This window comes from Lepidochelys olivacea (genome assembly GCF_965140295.1).
Source record: "Lepidochelys olivacea isolate rLepOli2 genome assembly, chromosome: 8".
Lineage (NCBI taxonomy): Eukaryota > Metazoa > Chordata > Testudines > Cheloniidae > Lepidochelys > Lepidochelys olivacea.
The window spans coordinates 7,511,371-7,529,206 of NC_140418.1; the positions used below are offsets into that span (position 1 = coordinate 7,511,371).

A 17,836-nucleotide genomic window follows, 5' to 3' on the forward strand; every position below is an offset into this window, starting at 1 on the left:
CCATAACCATGTTGACAAGAATTGTTTTAACTCAGTTATGGATCATGCTGCCATGGTTTGGAGGCTACTGGGGATAAAGCCTCAGTAAAAAGAAGGGAGGAAGAAGGGGCTGTAATTAAGGGGGAACCATAATTCAGTTCATTTGTTTCCAGAGGGAGCTACTGCAAGTGAGCACAAGGCGCTGATGTCGGAGCTGAAGATCCTTATTCACATTGGAAATCACCTCAATGTCGTTAACCTGCTGGGTGCCTGCACCAAGCCCAATGGTAAATATCCAAGACCACCAAGGCAGCTGGCCGTGAAGTGAAAAGCTCTTTCACCTCTATGCTGGGCATCATTCCCTCTGCCTCACTCTGCCATTTCCTCCGTTGTGTGTGTGACTGTGTAGGTGTGCATTAGCGTAAGGATGCAACTGTTTGTATTTATTTGTGTGTGTGTGTGATTGTGTATGTACTGAGCGCAATGGGATTGTGTAGTTGTGTAAATCAAGAGAGATTTTAACCCCATGTCCTTAACTCTGCCCCAGGAACTCCTTTGTTTCTTCTCTTCCAGGCCCACTCATGGTTATTGTTGAGTTCTGTAAATATGGAAACCTCTCCAACTACCTGCGGACCAAACGGGAAGGATTCAGTCCTTACACGGTATGTAGCCTCCTTCATCTTGTGGCATCTCTAAGGGCCCTTCCCATGATTAGTAAAGGAAGAAGAATATGTCTGGCTTGGAATGAGCTTAACCCTGACAATAAGATACAAAGACCTCATGTGTCAGTTCCACGTAACAGTGTGTTTGATGTGTGAATGCAGAGAGTAAATTTCTTCCTGTCCAATGGGAGATTGGTGATTCAAGGCCAGGATTGGGCTCTATTGGTGGATCAGAGTTGGGAAGCCTAGGATACAATGAATGTGTCAACTGAGTTACTGCTGCAGTGGTTAGACGATGTGTCCCATGATTACCTTTTGGGCCTGGCCTGCTTCCCAGGAAAAATCACCCAGACTGCGCATCCAGGTCCGGTCCTTAGTAGAAGCAGTGAGAGCAGACAGAAGGAGTCGCTCTGGTACCAGCAACAGCGCAATCTTCAACAGGCTTCTGATGAACAAGAGCCAGACAGCACAGCCCAGACAGGAAGGTAATGAGCCCCAGTCTTCACCAGCAGCTCCTCACTGCATCCCGTTAAACTAGTGCCAAACTTAATTAACATTGAATAATTAAGGCATCTGACAATGTACAGCAGGGAACTCTGATTCACCAGGACAAATAGGCTATTCGTCTTGCATTAGTTGGAATTGTGATATTACGTGATCCTATGTTACAAAAGACAGTGTGATGAAGATTAATACTGTCTATGGAGAATGCTAGCAGTTTTTAACAGATAATAATCCTTAGCTCTTACAAAGAGCTTTTCGTCTGGAGTCTCAAAAAGCTACACAGAGACAGGTAAGTTATCACCCCATTTTACAGATGGGGGAACTAAGACACAGACTGTTTAAATGCCTTGCCTTGGGGCACAATGCAAGTTTTTGGCAGAGGTGGGGTAGAACCCTGGTCTCCTGACTAGACATTTTATTCAGTTTTCCAGATGGGTTGACTAAGTCACATGGAAGACTAGTGGCTTTTCTGGGGCTACCCAGTGAGTTCCTCTCCCCATGTGATGTAGGACATGCGTCTTCCTCTTTATGTGAGAACAGATAAAGGGAGATCCCTGAAAGGGAGAGAGGGAGCCTTCTTCCCCTCTGATGCTGAGGCAGACTATTAATTAATCTAATCACTTTGCTGTTGCCTTGTGGTTCCCCCCATCCATCTCTTGTCTCTTGTAATAAACTTAGACTAAATTCTCTGGGGCCAGGACCAGCTTCTCACTCTGTATGTGTGTAGTATCTAAGTAATGGGCCCTGATACCGCAGGGCCTTTAGTCTCTACCACGATATAAATAATAAATATTAATAGTGGTGAATATGGTTCATCTGGAAGCATCCTCTGCTTGCCTAGTTCTGCAATTGGCACAGACTCCATAGGTCTGGGATTTCTCTGTGACTGTCCTAATTGAAGAGCATAAGCTGTGGGAATTTTCTTCCTCAAACTTGCACAGACTCCTTCAGTGAACATTTCTTTACCTGCAATGGTCACAGGGAAACTGTACGGTGGATCTGGTACTTTTAGGAAAGAGGTTCCATTAAACATCCTTGTAGTTTGCCTAGATGCTGACCTGGTCCAGCAGTTGTGGAGGTGGTCTGCGGGGGGAGGGTAAATTCCACCAGCTGGGTGAGATAACAATTTTTCTTTCCTTTCTGGACAGTGGATGATTTGTGGCAAAGTCCATTGACTATGGAAGACCTAATCTGCTATAGCTTCCAGGTGGCACGTGGAATGGAATTCCTGGCATCCAGAAAGGTGAGTTTGCCTTACTGTTTTACATTTGTCTATCTATGAATGACCTTACATGGTGCCCACCATCGTAGTTACTGAATACTTCATATGTAGGTGTGGGTATTATTTATACATACACATATACTTAATCTCTGTGTCTTAGTTCCCCATCTGTAAAATGGCAATGAGGTGAGGGGGGATATCAATTTATCCACAGAACACCCCTGTGAGGTAGGAAACTATTCTTAGTTCCCTTTTTTACAGGTGGGGAACTGAAACACAGAGAGATTGAGCCACTTATGCTAGGTCTCAAGAAGTCTGAGGCAGAGGTGCAAATAGAACTCAGATCTCCTGAGTCCCAGTGCAGGCCCTTAGCCAACCTTCCTTTTGATTTTTAACTTCAGCCTCTTTCAAAAGAAAAAAAAAAAGGTACCAGCTCCCATAAGGAAGCAAAATGTAACTTGTTTTATTCTGTTTCCAGCATCCAATACTCTGTGAGGCAGTTGTTTGTGTGGTTGTTATTTATTCTTTGTGAGCTAATGGGATTTGACCCCAGATCTCCAGAGGTGGAAGGCGAGTGCATCTAAGTGCTGGGATCCTACTTTCATTGCTACGAGGGAACTGAATGAGAGGCACTTCAGTTTCCCCCGTTACCCCTTCTGATCCCCCACATGTCCCACTCTTTGTGATTTTGCCATTGTTTTTCCCCTTAGTGTATCCACAGAGATCTGGCAGCTCGGAACATCTTGCTGTCAGAGAACAATGTGGTGAAGATCTGTGACTTTGGACTGGCCCGAGACATCTACAAGGATCCTGACTATGTCAGGAAGGGCAGTGTGAGTATAGAATCTAAGCTAACTCACATCTGGATTAGAACTGGGACTGGAAGTATAAAAACCATCCTGTGGCTGGTATATGCAGGGAAAGACCAGGGAAAGAGGAATGAGCGAGTGATCTAACACCATCTGTGACAGGAGAACATTCAGACTGTAATCCCTCACTGGGTTCAGCCAGGAATGGGATATTTACTTATCCGTGCATATACTGCTATAATCACTAATGAGCTCTAAACAGAGCATGGCAGATCTGTGTACATCTCTCTTCCTTTCCCAGACATCAATCCTTATCCCTTCTGCCCATCAGTCCATCCTTCTCTCCTTTCTTAGCTTCTTAACTATCCTTTTTCATCCTCTTTTCCCTGCCTGTTTATCCCTAACCCCCTTCTGTATCTACCAGACCTCAATGATTCCCTACTTTTGACTGAAGAACTGCCTGACTTCACATGTGCGTCTTCATCTGTCTATAACATTGGCCAGAGAAGAGCAGTTGCAGGATGTCTGGCTTTGCTTCCCTGTTGGTATCCATAGCCTTGTTCCAGGCTGTGATGGTGACTGAATTCCAACAGCTTGTTTCTGTCCCACAGGCTCGCCTTCCTCTGAAGTGGATGGCTCCAGAAAGCATCTTTGACAAAGTCTACACCACCCAGAGTGATGTCTGGTCCTTTGGAGTCCTCCTCTGGGAGATATTTTCACTAGGTAAGTGGTAGTGGTCATGATGATGATGTCACCATGCCTTTCTGTGCAGGAAAAATGTTCTCTTCTGCAGTATGTCTGAGGGAGAAGTGGGAAGAAAATTACACCTCCTCCCAATGTGGGGCAGAGGGCATTCTGGAGATCACTTCCTCCCAGTGTGAAATAAAGGTGGTAGTCAAGACTAGAGGTCTGGAGACAGCCTCCTCCTAATGTGAGGGTTTCTGGCTGAGAAGGAAGATCCACTTCATGAGTGGGAGTGAACAGAATAGTTACTGCGTCTCAGTTTGGTTTGAGAGGAAAGTAGAATGAGGAGAAAGTTTGGTTGTTATCCTAGGGACTTCATTTTCCAACCCCCGGACCATCTTTGGATTTTTGTCCTAGGTGCCTCGCCCTACCCTGGAGTGCAGATCAATGAGGAATTCTGTCAGAGACTGAAAGATGGTACCAGGATGAGAGCTCCAGAATACGCAACTGCAGAAATGTGAGTTAGAGATTTCAGACCTGAACTCCCGCTAAGGAAATACTATAAAAAACACAAGAAAACATGGGGGCCAAGGAGGCCAGGGGAAAGTCCCACAGGTGGGTTGGATAGCCTCTCTCTTTCAACCAGTGTGCGGTGGGCAGGCCCTGCCACTCTTTAGCCTGCTACCAAGTCTCCAGGAAGGAGCCTGAAACAAGTAAGAATAATCAAAAGAACTGGAGGGATGTTTCAGAGCTATGTAAAATAATTCAACTTTAAACTTCCTTCTGTGCAGGGTAACCAAACTGGGATGGTGCTGTAGGAGGCCAGGTGGTGACATGGGGGATCACATTCCCCTCCATCACAGGGGTGTTACAGTAGTCCTTGTGTTCAATTGGGGGTTGCAGCTTGAACAAGAAGGATGAACTTGATGAACAGTGCACGTTGTTTCCTCTTGGCAGTTATCGTATAATGCTGAGCTGCTGGCATGGGGACCCCAAGGAGAGACCAACTTTCTCAGACCTGGTGGAGATCCTGGGGGACCTTCTTCAGGAAAATGTCCAGCAGGTGAGGTTCTCGTGTACTGTCATAATCCAGCACCAAACTGCGCTGGGCCAGTTTTCTTCAAACAGCTCGTTCTTCCTTCCTTCCTTCCTTCCTTCCCATCCTGCTGGCCAGCTATGTCCACATCTGACTCCGTGTGTGTTTGTGCATGTGTGTGCAAGCAGAGGGGCATAGCAGGGGGTCAGAGCCTACATTGGTGCAAATCAGCATAGCACCATTGGAAATACAATATATATGTTTGCTGGTATAAATTAGTGTAAATTTCACTTTGTAAAATGTATATTTCACGGTATCAAACATATCACTATTGTCTAGCTATAGGACAGATCATTTTAATTATTTCTCAGTTGTCTTTTTAGTATTTTTATCCTTATCTGTAAATTATGACTTGTTCGTTTTTAAACTGATTCAAACTCCTGGCAGGCTCCTGCCTCTGTCCGGCACAATTAAGAAACACCAGGAATTTTTGAAACTTTTCGGATCTGAGTTTCATGGACATTTGAATTAAATAGTTATTCTTTTGCATAAACACACGCAAACAATGCCATACAGATTTACCTTAACGTGTTACTGTTACTACACAGTAGCTTATCAGCACTTTTATCTGGTATGAGCACACCACTGTGGTTTTAACTTCTCCTTTGCACACTATTTTAGGTGAAGATAGCTGGATGCTTAAATATGACTAACCTTCTCAATTATAAACAAAAATTAACCATTTTATAAATGCAGACATGTCTTGTCTGCAGCTGTGTGTCTTTGGAATGCTGACATTTTATTGGTACATCACATAACAGGTGTGCGACATGCAACACACTGCAGGTGCTACTCAGTAGTTGTTGATAAGTCGGTTAGCGGGAAGTACTATACCCAAGGCAGCACCTGACATAGGGTTTATTCTGTATTGTATGTACAGGACACCCAAAGGCAGTTAAGTGGCTAACAGAGAGCCTAGGGATGGAGGTCAGCAGAACAAGTACCATACATACCTGTTATAAACACCGAAGAGGAAAGCCTAAGAAACTGTATGCATTATCAAGTTATGGAATCAGAGTTATTTTCTTTCCCTATTCCCCCCATACATACACATCAACACACACTGTACACACCTGTATGCACGCAGGCACTTAACTGACTGTACTCAAAGGACATGGAAATCTCTAGGGGGTTGTTGTGTTTCAGAAAAGCAAAAGACCTAAAACAGGAATAGAGAGACAAGGTGGGTGAAGTAATCATGGGAAGGAATATTTCCATTTTATGCAGTGTAGTTGTAGCTGTGTTGGTCCCAGGATATTAGAGAAACACAGTGGATGTGGTAATATCTTTTATTGGACCAACTTCTGTTCTTTCGAGCTTACATAGAGCTTGTCTCTCTCACCAACAGAAGTTGGTCCCATATAAGATATTACCTCATCCACCTCGTCTTTCTAATATCCTGGGACCAATACGGCTACAAAAACGCTGCATACAATGGAAACACTCCTTCCCATTATTGATGGTGTCTATGTACAAAGTTCTCTCCTGTTTGCAGAGTCCTCTTCTCTCTGTAAGCACATTCACTTTCCTTCCCTTCAGGAGGGGAAGGATTACATCCCACTGAATGACTCTCAAAGCTCTGAAGATGACGGCTTCTCCCAAGTGCCTTCCTCTGTCCAGCAGAACTCTGATGAAGAGGAATTTGACATGAGGCTACGCTGCCACAGCTTAGCAGCGAGGTGAGTTCCTGCTGTCCTTTGGGAAACACTCTGAGAGGCAAAGAGAGAGCCAACAGGGATCCAGACTTCTAAGGATGCCCTTTGGAAGTGCTAAGATTCCAGTAGTGCTCGGTTGGGAGGTGCATTCTAGGCAGGTCTGACTCCAACACTTAGAGATTTTGCATCCGGGTTCTGTTCATGTTCTCTTCGGTGACTGGGGAGAGACCTTGATGTCTGAGCATACGACCTGCCTCCTCCACCCACCTCTAGCTACACTAACAGGGCAGTCATGGCTATAGATTTCAGGGTCCTGTGCATTAGCAAGGGAAGAGACCTGTTAGACTGTCCAGTCTCTCTCTCTTCCAATGCAGGTTGATCCCAGCTGTGCTTTATCTTGTCCCTTTCTAAATGACTCAAGTGACAGGCCTGCACCTCTTTCTTTGGGAGGCTATTCCACAATCTAATGTTGGGACATGAGGACATCTGCGTGTTGGGGCTTTAATCATGTCTCTGTTCAGTGTAACTGGCTCTGTCCCTTTCACCTTGTCCCCTACAGCAATACATCAGCAGCTACTCCTGCTGCTAAGCACTGTAACCCTACCCTGCTCAGGTGAACGGCTCCTCTGTTTGGGTGGATGGAAACCTTTTGTGGACTGGGGCTAGATTGGAAAGTCTGCCTTGCTGCCACCCTCACTAAAGTGTGCTTTCTGCTGCAGGAGGGACAGGGAACCCAATAGTCTACTCCATGAGTGTAAGAACAGGAGGATACCTCACAGCACTGGAGTCTTGAGGTGTATGAATCCCTCCAGCCCCCTTAAATGCCTCATTGTGGTTGTCTGCTCCCCAGAGTAAGCTCTATATTGAGAAGGCATCATAGGGCAAGTGACCTGTTGTGAAGCACTGATCCAGATATTGGCTTATTTGGTTTACTGTGTGCTGTATGCTTCTCTCGCCAGATATTATAACTGTGTGTCATTCCCCGGTTGTTTGACTGGAGGAAATCAGATAAGGTGTCCATCCAGAATTAAGACATTTGAAGAGTTTCCCATGACACACACAATGTATAAAACACACCCGGTGAGTGGAGTCTGGGTGGAGTTGGGCAGGGAGGGATGAGGGGATTGTTTGTTTTCTGGCCCATTTACTGGTGATGGAGGAAGGACAGTTCTCTATCTGTCCATCCCAACACTATCTCATCCCATCCCATGCACACTCATAGATCTTTCATGTAAGGATTTTCTATAGCGCCCATCACTGTACGAGCTGAGTGTTGAACAAGTAAATTAGATCTGCCAGCAACGTCCAGAGGGGATTCAGCTCTTCACCCTTCCCAGGTTTGTAAGAACAAGGCCAATAGGTCAAGCACACTGAAATCACAACAGGACCAGTCATATGCTAATAACCTTGTGCCAGACTTTAACAATCCCTGGTCTGCATCATATAACACCTGGAAATGCTCCCCATGCAAACTCTGCGTTTGCATGTGCCATTTTTAGGAGGCTACATTTGAAAAGTGGGCCCCGGGTGAAACTATGGCACTTACAGATAAAATTGTCCCACAATCCCCTCAGGGCTACTTTCTCACCCTTCCCAGCTACCTCCTGTATTTGATTTAATGAAGGATTGAGGCTGCGCTTGATGAGCAAATGGATCTCTTGACAGGGATGGTACTCATAATGCATGTTGCTTCCTTGTTTCCTCCCAGGACAATCAAACAGACAGTGGGATGGTCCTAGCATCAGAGGAATTTGAGAGGCTAGAAAACAGACACAGAAAAGAAGGTGGATTCAGGTACCTCCTTAACTCGCTCCCGTGGACCACTCTTGCTTGCTGTGGGGCACCCTGAGGCAAAATGCACTGAGATCACTGAAATATCTGCAGTTGCCTACCCACAGAATCTGCTACTGGAGGCAGAATTCCTAGAGCCCTCTGCAATGAAGGGCTTGATTGGTCTTACAGCTTTTTCATGGTATGGGTGGGCTGAGTATAAACTACTAACAAGTGGAAAATACCTCAGCAAATCGACCTGTGAAAGCAGTTGTCAAATAAAAACAACACCTTGTCTACCACCCAAAACACATTCCATAAGGCCAAGGAGTAATGGCTCTGCTGAGATAACAAGGCACATGAAAGTACTTGTCCACTTCTCCCTCAGGCACCTCCATGCTTTTTTCCCACACCACCCACTGCATTTGGGAAAATCTCCCCAGCAAATTTCATAAAGCCACCACATCTGTTAAAATCCTTCCTTACATCTTTCCTCTGTCATAATGCCTACAAATCATTGCCCCGTGGCATTAGCTAGGCAGGGGGTAAGTTGAGATTTCTGCTTTTCTGCTGAACTCTGTTCATGTTGTTACCTTGTCCTCCTGCCCTCCCCCACCTGGTTTGTTCTGCCACCTGTTGCATCCTGTCTGACACCTAGACTTGCAGCTGCTTGAGGCGGGATCTGTCTTCATTGTTACTTGTCTCTACAGTGCCTGACACAATGGGGTCCTGAAACTTGATTGGGGTTCCCAGCTGCAAGCCTAAAACAATATAATAATAATCAAGCAGCTGCAAAAGGCTACTTTGCAGCAGAGCCAGTAGGGAACTGGATGCAGGAATGTGTGTGGTGGGTGTGGGTCTCCCTGCTTGGCAGTTCACACTGAGGAGAAGGGGGAGGGGGAGGCAGGTCAGGGAGTGGGACCTGTGGATCCTCCTCTGGACATAAGGGCCCCACAAAGACTAGTTCAGTCATTGAGTTGAAATAGCCTCCATAGAGCAGCCTCTGTGGGAAGATTCTAACACATGCACCCCTGCCCAGTCTCAGGCCTGGGGCCTGAGTGTGCTGCATATCAGTGTGGTGGGTGCCCCAGATGTTAGCACGCTGGGCGTCAGAGAGCTGGCTGTTAGCTTATTGGCTGTTTGTTAGCATGCAGAGTGTCCTCCTGAATGCCCCCCTTGCTTCCGTGCTTTAACAGCTATTTAATGAGGTTCTTTCTGATGCTGGGAAGCCTCTCTGAGAGGTGCTGGGTTTCTCCAGTACTGCTCTGAACTGATTCTCTGCATCTCTCTTTGCTAACAGCAGTAAAGGGCCCAGTCGAAATGCAGAGGAACAGTCAGACCTGAGAGGCAGGTGTCGACCGTTGTATCAGTCCCAGGTCGGAGGCCAGACTTTTTACAACAGTGAATATGGGGAACTGTCAGAACACTCAGAGGACGGCAGCTACACCCCACCCGGAGAGGGGGCCAGTCCCTCCGCTGTCCATGCGTCCTTCTTCTCAGAGCAGTATTAACAGGAACAGGCTGCGGAGACACCATGCCGAGACACCACCTTCCACCCTTCATGCTGCATTGCCACTGCCATACGGAGCTTCCCCTCCAACCTAGAACAAACCACAGCAGGAAATCCCCACCAAACAGATGGAGAAAGGGAGCGAGAACGCCTTGGAATTACAGACTGATGACTCGGGATGCAGCTTCTGATCCACACAGGCACGGGAGAGAGCACATCACTGATTCAGATGTTTTGTTTTATTTGTACGGGTGAGACAGACTAATTCCACTGGTTAGTGTGCATCTGTGCTGAGTGCTGCAACCTCCTCTCCACATCCAGCCTCTATTCAGATAGGTTTCCACTCACTAAGCCCCATTTCAGGTCAGATATAAATAGATGTCTGAGTCAAGACTCTTCCTGATGTGCAGCCTTAAATTATTTCCTTTGGATTGTTTTTTCTACTCTCTTAGTCTTCATGACTTCAGCCACTGAGGAGAGGGACAGAACAAAAGGGAAGACTGACAAAGTGGTACCAGCAACAAGAGCAGGACGTTTCCGAGCGATGGATGAGAGGATCCCAGTGGATTCAGATATTCCCCGTAAACATACCAATGTGTGTGTAACTCAGTAGGCACAAAAGCACTCCCGGCCCCTCAAAACTACTTCATCCAATCCCACCAATATTCCTTTGTGAATGATCCCCAAGCATTTAGCATCCCTAGCAATGGAGACCTGCCTTTATCTCTAATCAGGGGGATTATTTTTGCCACCTTAAAGCAACAAGCCCTGAAACAGTTATCAGCTAATAGCTAAAGTCACCCCAGTAAGACAGAGAAATATCCACTGTTTTTGTAGACCCTGTGAAAAAGTCAAGTTTTATACACTCTATGTTGGCAGCAAGTAACTAACCATCCCCCTCCTCAGAGCCCTGCTATAGTTTGTTGCTCCAGTTAGAAAATAAACAAAACAAAGTCATGTTAATTTCAGCTGGATTCTAAACACAGAGGGAAAATCAGTGTTTGATGAAAAGAAAAGATCAAAGTGGTCGGATGTGACCTTTTTATTTGCAATGAGCTGTAAGGGTTTTATGAACAATGGAGAATACAAAGCACAAAGATAAGGTCCCTTTAATTGCATCACTTTGTTTGCTGGCATCACTGCAGTGGAAGAGAGAACCCTGCGCTGTGGGTCTGGTAAGTGCTATTAACTTGGATAGACTGTATTGGCTTCACATACATTTGCATCCACTTTCAGCAGCCACTCAGCCATTGCCCCAGCAGGATCTCCAAAGGGGAGACCACACCTCAGACAGACTCCTCTTCAGCATCTATCACAGCACTTTGCCAGAGTCTCCAGCATAGTGAACCTGTCTTTCATTCCAATGGGCTTTCTTAGGTGTGGGATCAAGAAATATTGGTTTCTATAGAAGCAGCGTCAGTGGCTTTTTTATGTGAAATCACATGAGCTCAGAAGCTATGTGGACTCTCTGTGCAGTTCCTCTAAACACATTTCTGTTCTGGTTCCCTGCCATTCCCCACCTGCTTTTCCTCTCCCTACCACAGAGCAGCTTCACAAAAGTGTCAGAGAAATCTTTGTGAAGAGGCTCATTTGAGCAGCTTGTGAGTTTCCTTTTAGCATCTCATCCTACACACCTTTCAGAGGCAGAAGCTCCCTATACCTTTGGCGTCTCAGCACCAGAGGAATTCTGCTTGCAGGCCAGGCTTCTATGTATAGAACTAAGGGTTTTGTTTTGACTTTATTTTTATTATTATTAATTATTATTATTATTTTGGTATCAGATATATTTTTCCAGATTATATTTTTCCTCCATAAGAGGGTTTTGTGCATTTACAAAGCTGGCACTACCATTGTCTGTACCTTTCCCACCTTGAGTTGTATGTCGTGGGTACACTCAATGTCTTGTCTGTTTGATTACAATTCTCTGCACAAGTGTGGGGCTGTGAGTTTACTTGATGAATGGGAATGTAGGTGGTTTTGTTTTTAAAATTACATATAGACATCTGCAAGGCACAAAATCAGTCCACCACAATATTGTTCTTCCCTTTTGTGTCAGTGGAATTATAGTATGATGTGCATATCAGAGAGCTGGAGGAGATTCCCCAAAACTCATACCTCCCTGTGCCTGCTAATCCCACTGCACCCCGTGGGAATTCAACCCACAGTTGTCAGCTGCTCGAGTAGCTTTAAGTTGCAGTCATGACTCAAGTAAGGAACCCTACTGATGGAGGCTGCTAGGAGAGACACTGAATCAGTGCATCCTCTAGGTGCCTAGGCCATGTCCTGTACTATCACCCACTTTTTCAGCTGCAGCAGGCCCTTGGCACTGGGGAGGTTGATTCTGTGCCTAGTTCACTGTGGCATAAACCCAGGCTGAATTTAGCCCACTCTCTTGATGCATCCTTTAGATCCAGCCTTTTTTGTCCTGACTATACTCATCACACCTGCCAGCCTTCAATGTGCCACAGGAAAGACTTCACCTGGAAATACACTTCAGCTGCAAAAAAAGGCCGAAAAATATTTACTGATAAAACAACAAATAAAACACCACTGTATAAAGGGGCCAAAAGACCTTCTCCATCCGATGAAAATGTACTAGCAAACCCCACATTTAACAGGGTCCTAGCACAGGTTTCCAGAGCAGTGTGTCCAGGGCTTTTTGAAACTGCTTGTGATGATAACCAGGCTATGAGCCACACTCTTTCTGTGCTTCTGTATTCAGAATACAGAGTGGATGGGCATTCCATGTACATGTACACAAGCATCAGTCTATGGAAAAGTTATTGCACTGAAATCCATTGTTTAAAGGCAGCCCGGGTGAGCCCATCTGCAGGTCAAGGGCAAGGAGCTGGAATGACCTTTTATTTTGAATGTTGCAGTCATACAATTTCAGCAGAGGTTTGCTTTGCTTCCTATACTTTGTACCCTCTTTAGGGTGGAGAGACAGGAGGGGTGTGGGAATCAAATCCTATTATATTTGCAACAACAGTAATACATACACATAATATGAGTAAACCTGTCTACTCTGCAGACACTCCCTCTGATGTAGTATCAATGTAACGTGTGACCATGCACAGTTGTATAGACACTTGTATTTTCAGTCATTTAAAAGCACACTATCAAGATTAAAATGATAGTGTAAAAAGTTGACATTCTTTCCTATGTTATTGCCACCATCCATGATTATTAAAATTGACAGTTTTAAAAATCAATGTTTTCATCATATCTGCCATTTTTTACATTCTGCAACTTAGGTTGAGCAACGAAATGGCTGTTTCATTTTCGGTTCTGATGCACTAGCCCCATGCTGCAATGTTTGGGCTTCCACAATTGCAGTAGACAATTTCAATTTTTAAAACCCCTGGTTTAATTTCTGTACTTATTAGGTTTAGCAACACCCTCACTCTTTTTTTTTTAACTTAACCTAATTTTTGAGACTAAGAGATTTGTTGTTATGCCATAAAAAATGACCAGTATCCTGCTAGTTTCATTTTTTTTACCACTCATTAGTTATTACAGATCATTCCTCTCTCATGAAAATAAAGTGTTTGACACAGAGCACGGGCATGGATTCTCTACTTGCTCATACATATGCACACCCCCAATCAAAACCAGTGGCATACATGTGAATCAAGTAATGCTTCCTTTATATGCCAATATGTTAAGCTGGTACCAGTTGTTACCACAGCAGCATTGAACGTTTCGGCGAAGTGGCCTTTGATGCAAGTAGGATAACAGGGGTTGCGTGTGAATGGATAAGTGTGTTTGTGTGCGAGTGTAAGTGGATGTTGTGTGTGTGTGTGTGTGTCTCTCTCTGTGTTACACAGGAGTGTTTGTGGGTTTTTTAAAATCACTTTATTTGAGTCCTGTCTCTGACAGTTCAGTTATATATTAAACCAGTTAGAACACTGCTTTTTTTCCCCCTCTCCTCCTATAGTACTTGTTAAACTTTGTCATTAAGAGTTTTGTTGTAATATCTAAATGTGAAATAAAATAAAGTCATAACTTTCACCTGCTTTCTGTCATTTCTGAAGTTACATAGCTTCGGCAGCTACAGAGATGCTGGTCCTTGCTAAGTCGCATGACTGTGGTCTTCGCACAAAACTCAAGGTTGAATCCAAACCTTGTTTGCAATCTAACTCAGATCAATTAACATGTTTTGGTTTTATTATTTCACATTTGTGTCTCTTTGCATTTCCTCCTTTCAGGCAGGAAACAGCTGTTCTTGTGGCATTTCCAGGATGAAAGTTAGTCTTTTCTCATGAGATCCTTGGATAAAGCCGGATACGCTTTGGATAAGTATGTTTATCTGAACCAGTGACCTGAAAACTAAGAGCTTCACTCAGCAAGACCCTTAAAATACTGACCAGATACCGTGGTGGGGCTTGGGAGGGCTCAAGCTTCAGTCCCCCTTCCTCAGGTCATGGAGTAATTTTTGTTGTCAGAGGGGGGTTGTAGTGCTATGAAGTTTGAGAATTGCTGAGCCAGTGGCGCCGAAAAGTGGGGGGGCCTGTCCTGTCCACTTTTCACTGGGGTAGACCCCGCCCCTTCCCCTCCTCCTTGCCATGGCCAGGCCAGCTTGGAGCCCAGCTGGAGAGCCTGGGCAGCTGTGAGGAGCCGTGGCACGGACCCTCCACCTGCCCTGGTCGGGGGGCCCGAGCAGTCCCCAGCACATGTCCCTGCCCCCAGGGCCCTCCGCCCAGGGCAGGTGGAGGGTCTGCGCTGTAGCTCCCCACAGCTGCCCGCCCAGCTCTTACCATAGCCAGGCTGTGGCTCTGAGGCACCTCCCCAGGCTGGAGCTGGGTCGGGGAGAGCCACACAGGCAGCTGTGAGGAGCCTGGGTCCCTCCACCTGTCCTGAGCAGGGGTTCCGGGGAGGTGGGCAGGGAGCTGCTTTTGGCCCCACCACAGGCAGGAAGGGGGTGGGCTCCCTGGCCCTGCTCTTACGGCTTGGCTGGGGTTGGGGCCTTGGGGGAGCACCACTTTTGGGAAGGCTCTGATGCCCTTGGGCTGAGCTAGAAGGATGTACAATTGGCCTCCTCCAAATATGGTGATGCTCTGAGATTGGCTGGCAAAAGTCAAAGCGAGCCCCAAAGCACCCTGTCAGAAACACCCTACCGTAGGTGAGCTCTCCTGACCTCATGATCAAGAGTCTCAAGACCCCTCCAGCTCCATTTTTGCTCCCTGTGAATCCCACCCCCTGTCATACCCCTTTCCGCTGTGGGCTGCAGAGCTCCACTTAGCTGCCCTCAGAAGTAGGTGAGAATTTTTTTCTTCTCCAGTACTCCCCTAGGTGGTGCTGTAGCTCTAACAGTGTCCTCTACAGGATGGGAAACGGCTCAGGGGCAGGTGAGGCACTGCAGATTGGAAGCCAGTTTTGTGGAGGGGTACACAGGAGACAGAGACAGAAAAGGGTGGAGGAAACTTTTGACAAAGAATGTTTGTACCATAAAAAGTAAAGACCAGGACGAAATGTAGGCCTCTTACACTGGGGTAGAGGAAGGATGTTCTTTTACGGAAATTTTCAGCAGCTCTTTCACTGGGGAAATTTGTGCAGTTAAGAAAAAGTATGAACGTTTCCTGAAAATACATATCCTTTAACGCCAGCCGAACCCTGGCAGCCTCCTCTGTTTAACCACAATAGGGTGAGCTTGCAAAATCTCTGAATCTGTGGAAAAAAACAGGCCCTCAGAGTACATCTACATTGCAAAAAAAAATAAAATAAAATAAAAATAAATCTGAGGCACAAATTCTGAGAGTCCAGGTCAATTGGTTCTGGCTTGCACTATGGGGCTAAAAATTGAAATGTAGACGTTCTACCTCAGCCTGGAGCCCAGACTCTGAGACCCCACCCCTTTCAGCCTGAGCCAGAATGTCTACACTGCACTTTTTAGTCTCACAAACCAAGCCCCGTGAGCCTCAGTCAGCTGACCCAGACCAGCCATGGCCATGCCGCAGGTCTTTTACTGCAGCGTAGACAAACCCTCAGATGCTGGACAGCAGATAAAGATGACGTTGTGACAACCCAGTTCAGCAAAACTCCCTGCAGCTCTTCAAGTAGCTGCATCTCATGGGGAGCAAGAGGGAAAGTACACTCGCCAGTGCTGCCTCTCCAGGCATAGAAGGGGTACAATTCACAACTGCCTTGCCTCTTGGGTTTAATGCTTCCTTGCAGCTGTGCTGTCCTTGGCACAAAAACAGGGTGTAAGAGAACAAATATGGCTTTAAACTACCTTTCCCTTTTTCTCAGGTTGGCCAGGGTCCTGCTCAGTCCCCTTTGTAATTAAAGCCTTAAGACTGCTCTACTTTAAATTTGACTACCTAGAGCCATAAGGTCATGTCCCATTTTTCCTAACTAGGCCCTCAGTGCATGTGACTACAGGGGGTGTGACAGAGAGGCATTATGCCAGCTGTATGCTAGCAAGAGATTTGCCCTACCTAGGGAAATTCTCTAGTGGCCAGGTCCGCTTGAGTGGTGTAAAAGGGTTGAAACACAAGAGAAAAGGTGGTCCCTTGTGCAGTCATTCACACCTGTGCAAAGTGATCTACCATTCTGATTTGGTGATGGTGTACACCTACTTTGCACAGACTGCTACTGACGATATAAGATGCAAGGTGAAGGTGCTCAAGAATGAGACCCACAATATGCAGCAGACATGGAAGAGATGATGGAATGTAGCACCCACAAGGAGATTCATGAATTGGGAAGTACTAAATGGAAATAAAAGTAACACATAGAAAAGGGGCAGAGGGAAAAGGCAGAAATTCTCAAGTGAAATTTAGAGGCAGTATAGTCTAGTGTGGTTAGAGCAGGGGACTGGGAGTTAGGACACCTGTGTTCTATTCCCAGCTCTGATACTTGCTGTGTGACCCTGGGCAGCTTATGTCCCAGTGACTTGGTTTACCTAGCTGTAAAATAGAGAGAATTCTTATTTCATCCCCAGGAGAGTTGTGAGGAATAATTGATGCTTATGAAGTGCTTTGAGACCCTTGGAAGAATGGAAGCATAGTCATAACAACTAATACTTATACCTTCAAAGTGCTGGATCAGACATTAACCAAATAATCCTCACAACATTCCCTGTGAGGTTGCTATTATTATCCCCACTTTACAGCTGAGGAAACTGAAATACAGAAGGGAAGTGGATGTCCCAGCATCGCACATCAAGACCCAGGGTGAGAAATTAGCATCTCCTGAGGTCCATCGCTGCACACACCTCCAGACCAGGCTCTCTATAGAAATGCAAAAACCTGCTATTACATGCTTTATCCCTATTCATCCCTGCCTTGTAGTTCCTTCCAGCTGGCAGAAAGGCTCTACAGAGCAGGTGTCAGGGACCACCTAGGAATGCCTCCAGCACAGCCAGTTCCATCAGCACCATGCTGCCTTCACAACAGCCCTTGGGCTTGGGGGCATTCTGGGGAAGGGATGGACTGGAGGAAGCAGACTGGGAGCAGGAGTGTGTGGCGGGGCATTCGCCCCAGAAATTCTGTGCCCCTACAAAGCCGCATAGGAGCCATTGAAGCAGGGACACAAATTAGCACAGCCTGGCAAGCTGCCCAAACTCGCACTGTGGGCCACCCCACCCCCTGCTGCCACTGAACAGGGGAGGAGGAAACTGCCTCTCCTCTGTCCTGGGGCTGGTGCCTGCACCAGTGCCAAGATGAATCCAGCTGTTTATGAGGACTGCTCTGGGAAAAGGAGTATTTCAACAGTAAAAGTGCTAACTCTGAGTTTGCTTTAAACACCACAGAGCTGCTGGCCCATAAAATTAAACTACCATCTGTATTCCAAGCGTGATGAGACAGGGTTCTGAAACATTACCTATGAAGGCATTATTGAAATATAAGCATTTGTCATTACTTTTGCCTTGTAGTCCCTCCCCCTTGTATACAGGATGAAAGGTTTTGTAAAATGCTTAGAGGCCATTAGTGAAATCATTGTG

General features: G+C 46.0%; 1 protein-coding gene across 2 annotated transcripts in view; it reads left to right on the forward strand.

Annotated features, from left to right (window-relative positions):
• FLT4 (fms related receptor tyrosine kinase 4) overlaps positions 1-13,902 on the forward strand; it is a 104,515-nt gene extending 90,613 nt beyond the window's left edge. Inside the window, exons 19-30 of one of the 2 annotated variants that reach the window (XM_084637243.1) lie at positions 153-266; positions 553-641; positions 979-1,126; positions 2,294-2,388; positions 3,078-3,200; positions 3,788-3,899; positions 4,278-4,377; positions 4,818-4,923; positions 6,496-6,635; positions 7,571-7,691; positions 8,320-8,405; positions 9,682-13,902. In XM_084637243.1, the coding sequence (XP_084493369.1) occupies positions 153-266; positions 553-641; positions 979-1,126; positions 2,294-2,388; positions 3,078-3,200; positions 3,788-3,899; positions 4,278-4,377; positions 4,818-4,923; positions 6,496-6,635; positions 7,571-7,691; positions 8,320-8,405; positions 9,682-9,892 (1,445 nt within the window). In that variant the 3' untranslated portion in view covers positions 9,893-13,902. The remainder of the gene's footprint in view (positions 1-152; positions 267-552; positions 642-978; positions 1,127-2,293; positions 2,389-3,077; positions 3,201-3,787; positions 3,900-4,277; positions 4,378-4,817; positions 4,924-6,495; positions 6,636-7,570; positions 7,692-8,319; positions 8,406-9,681) is intronic. The other variant, XM_084637242.1, reaches the window with a different exon arrangement.
• Positions 13,903-17,836: the final 3,934 nt, after the last annotated feature.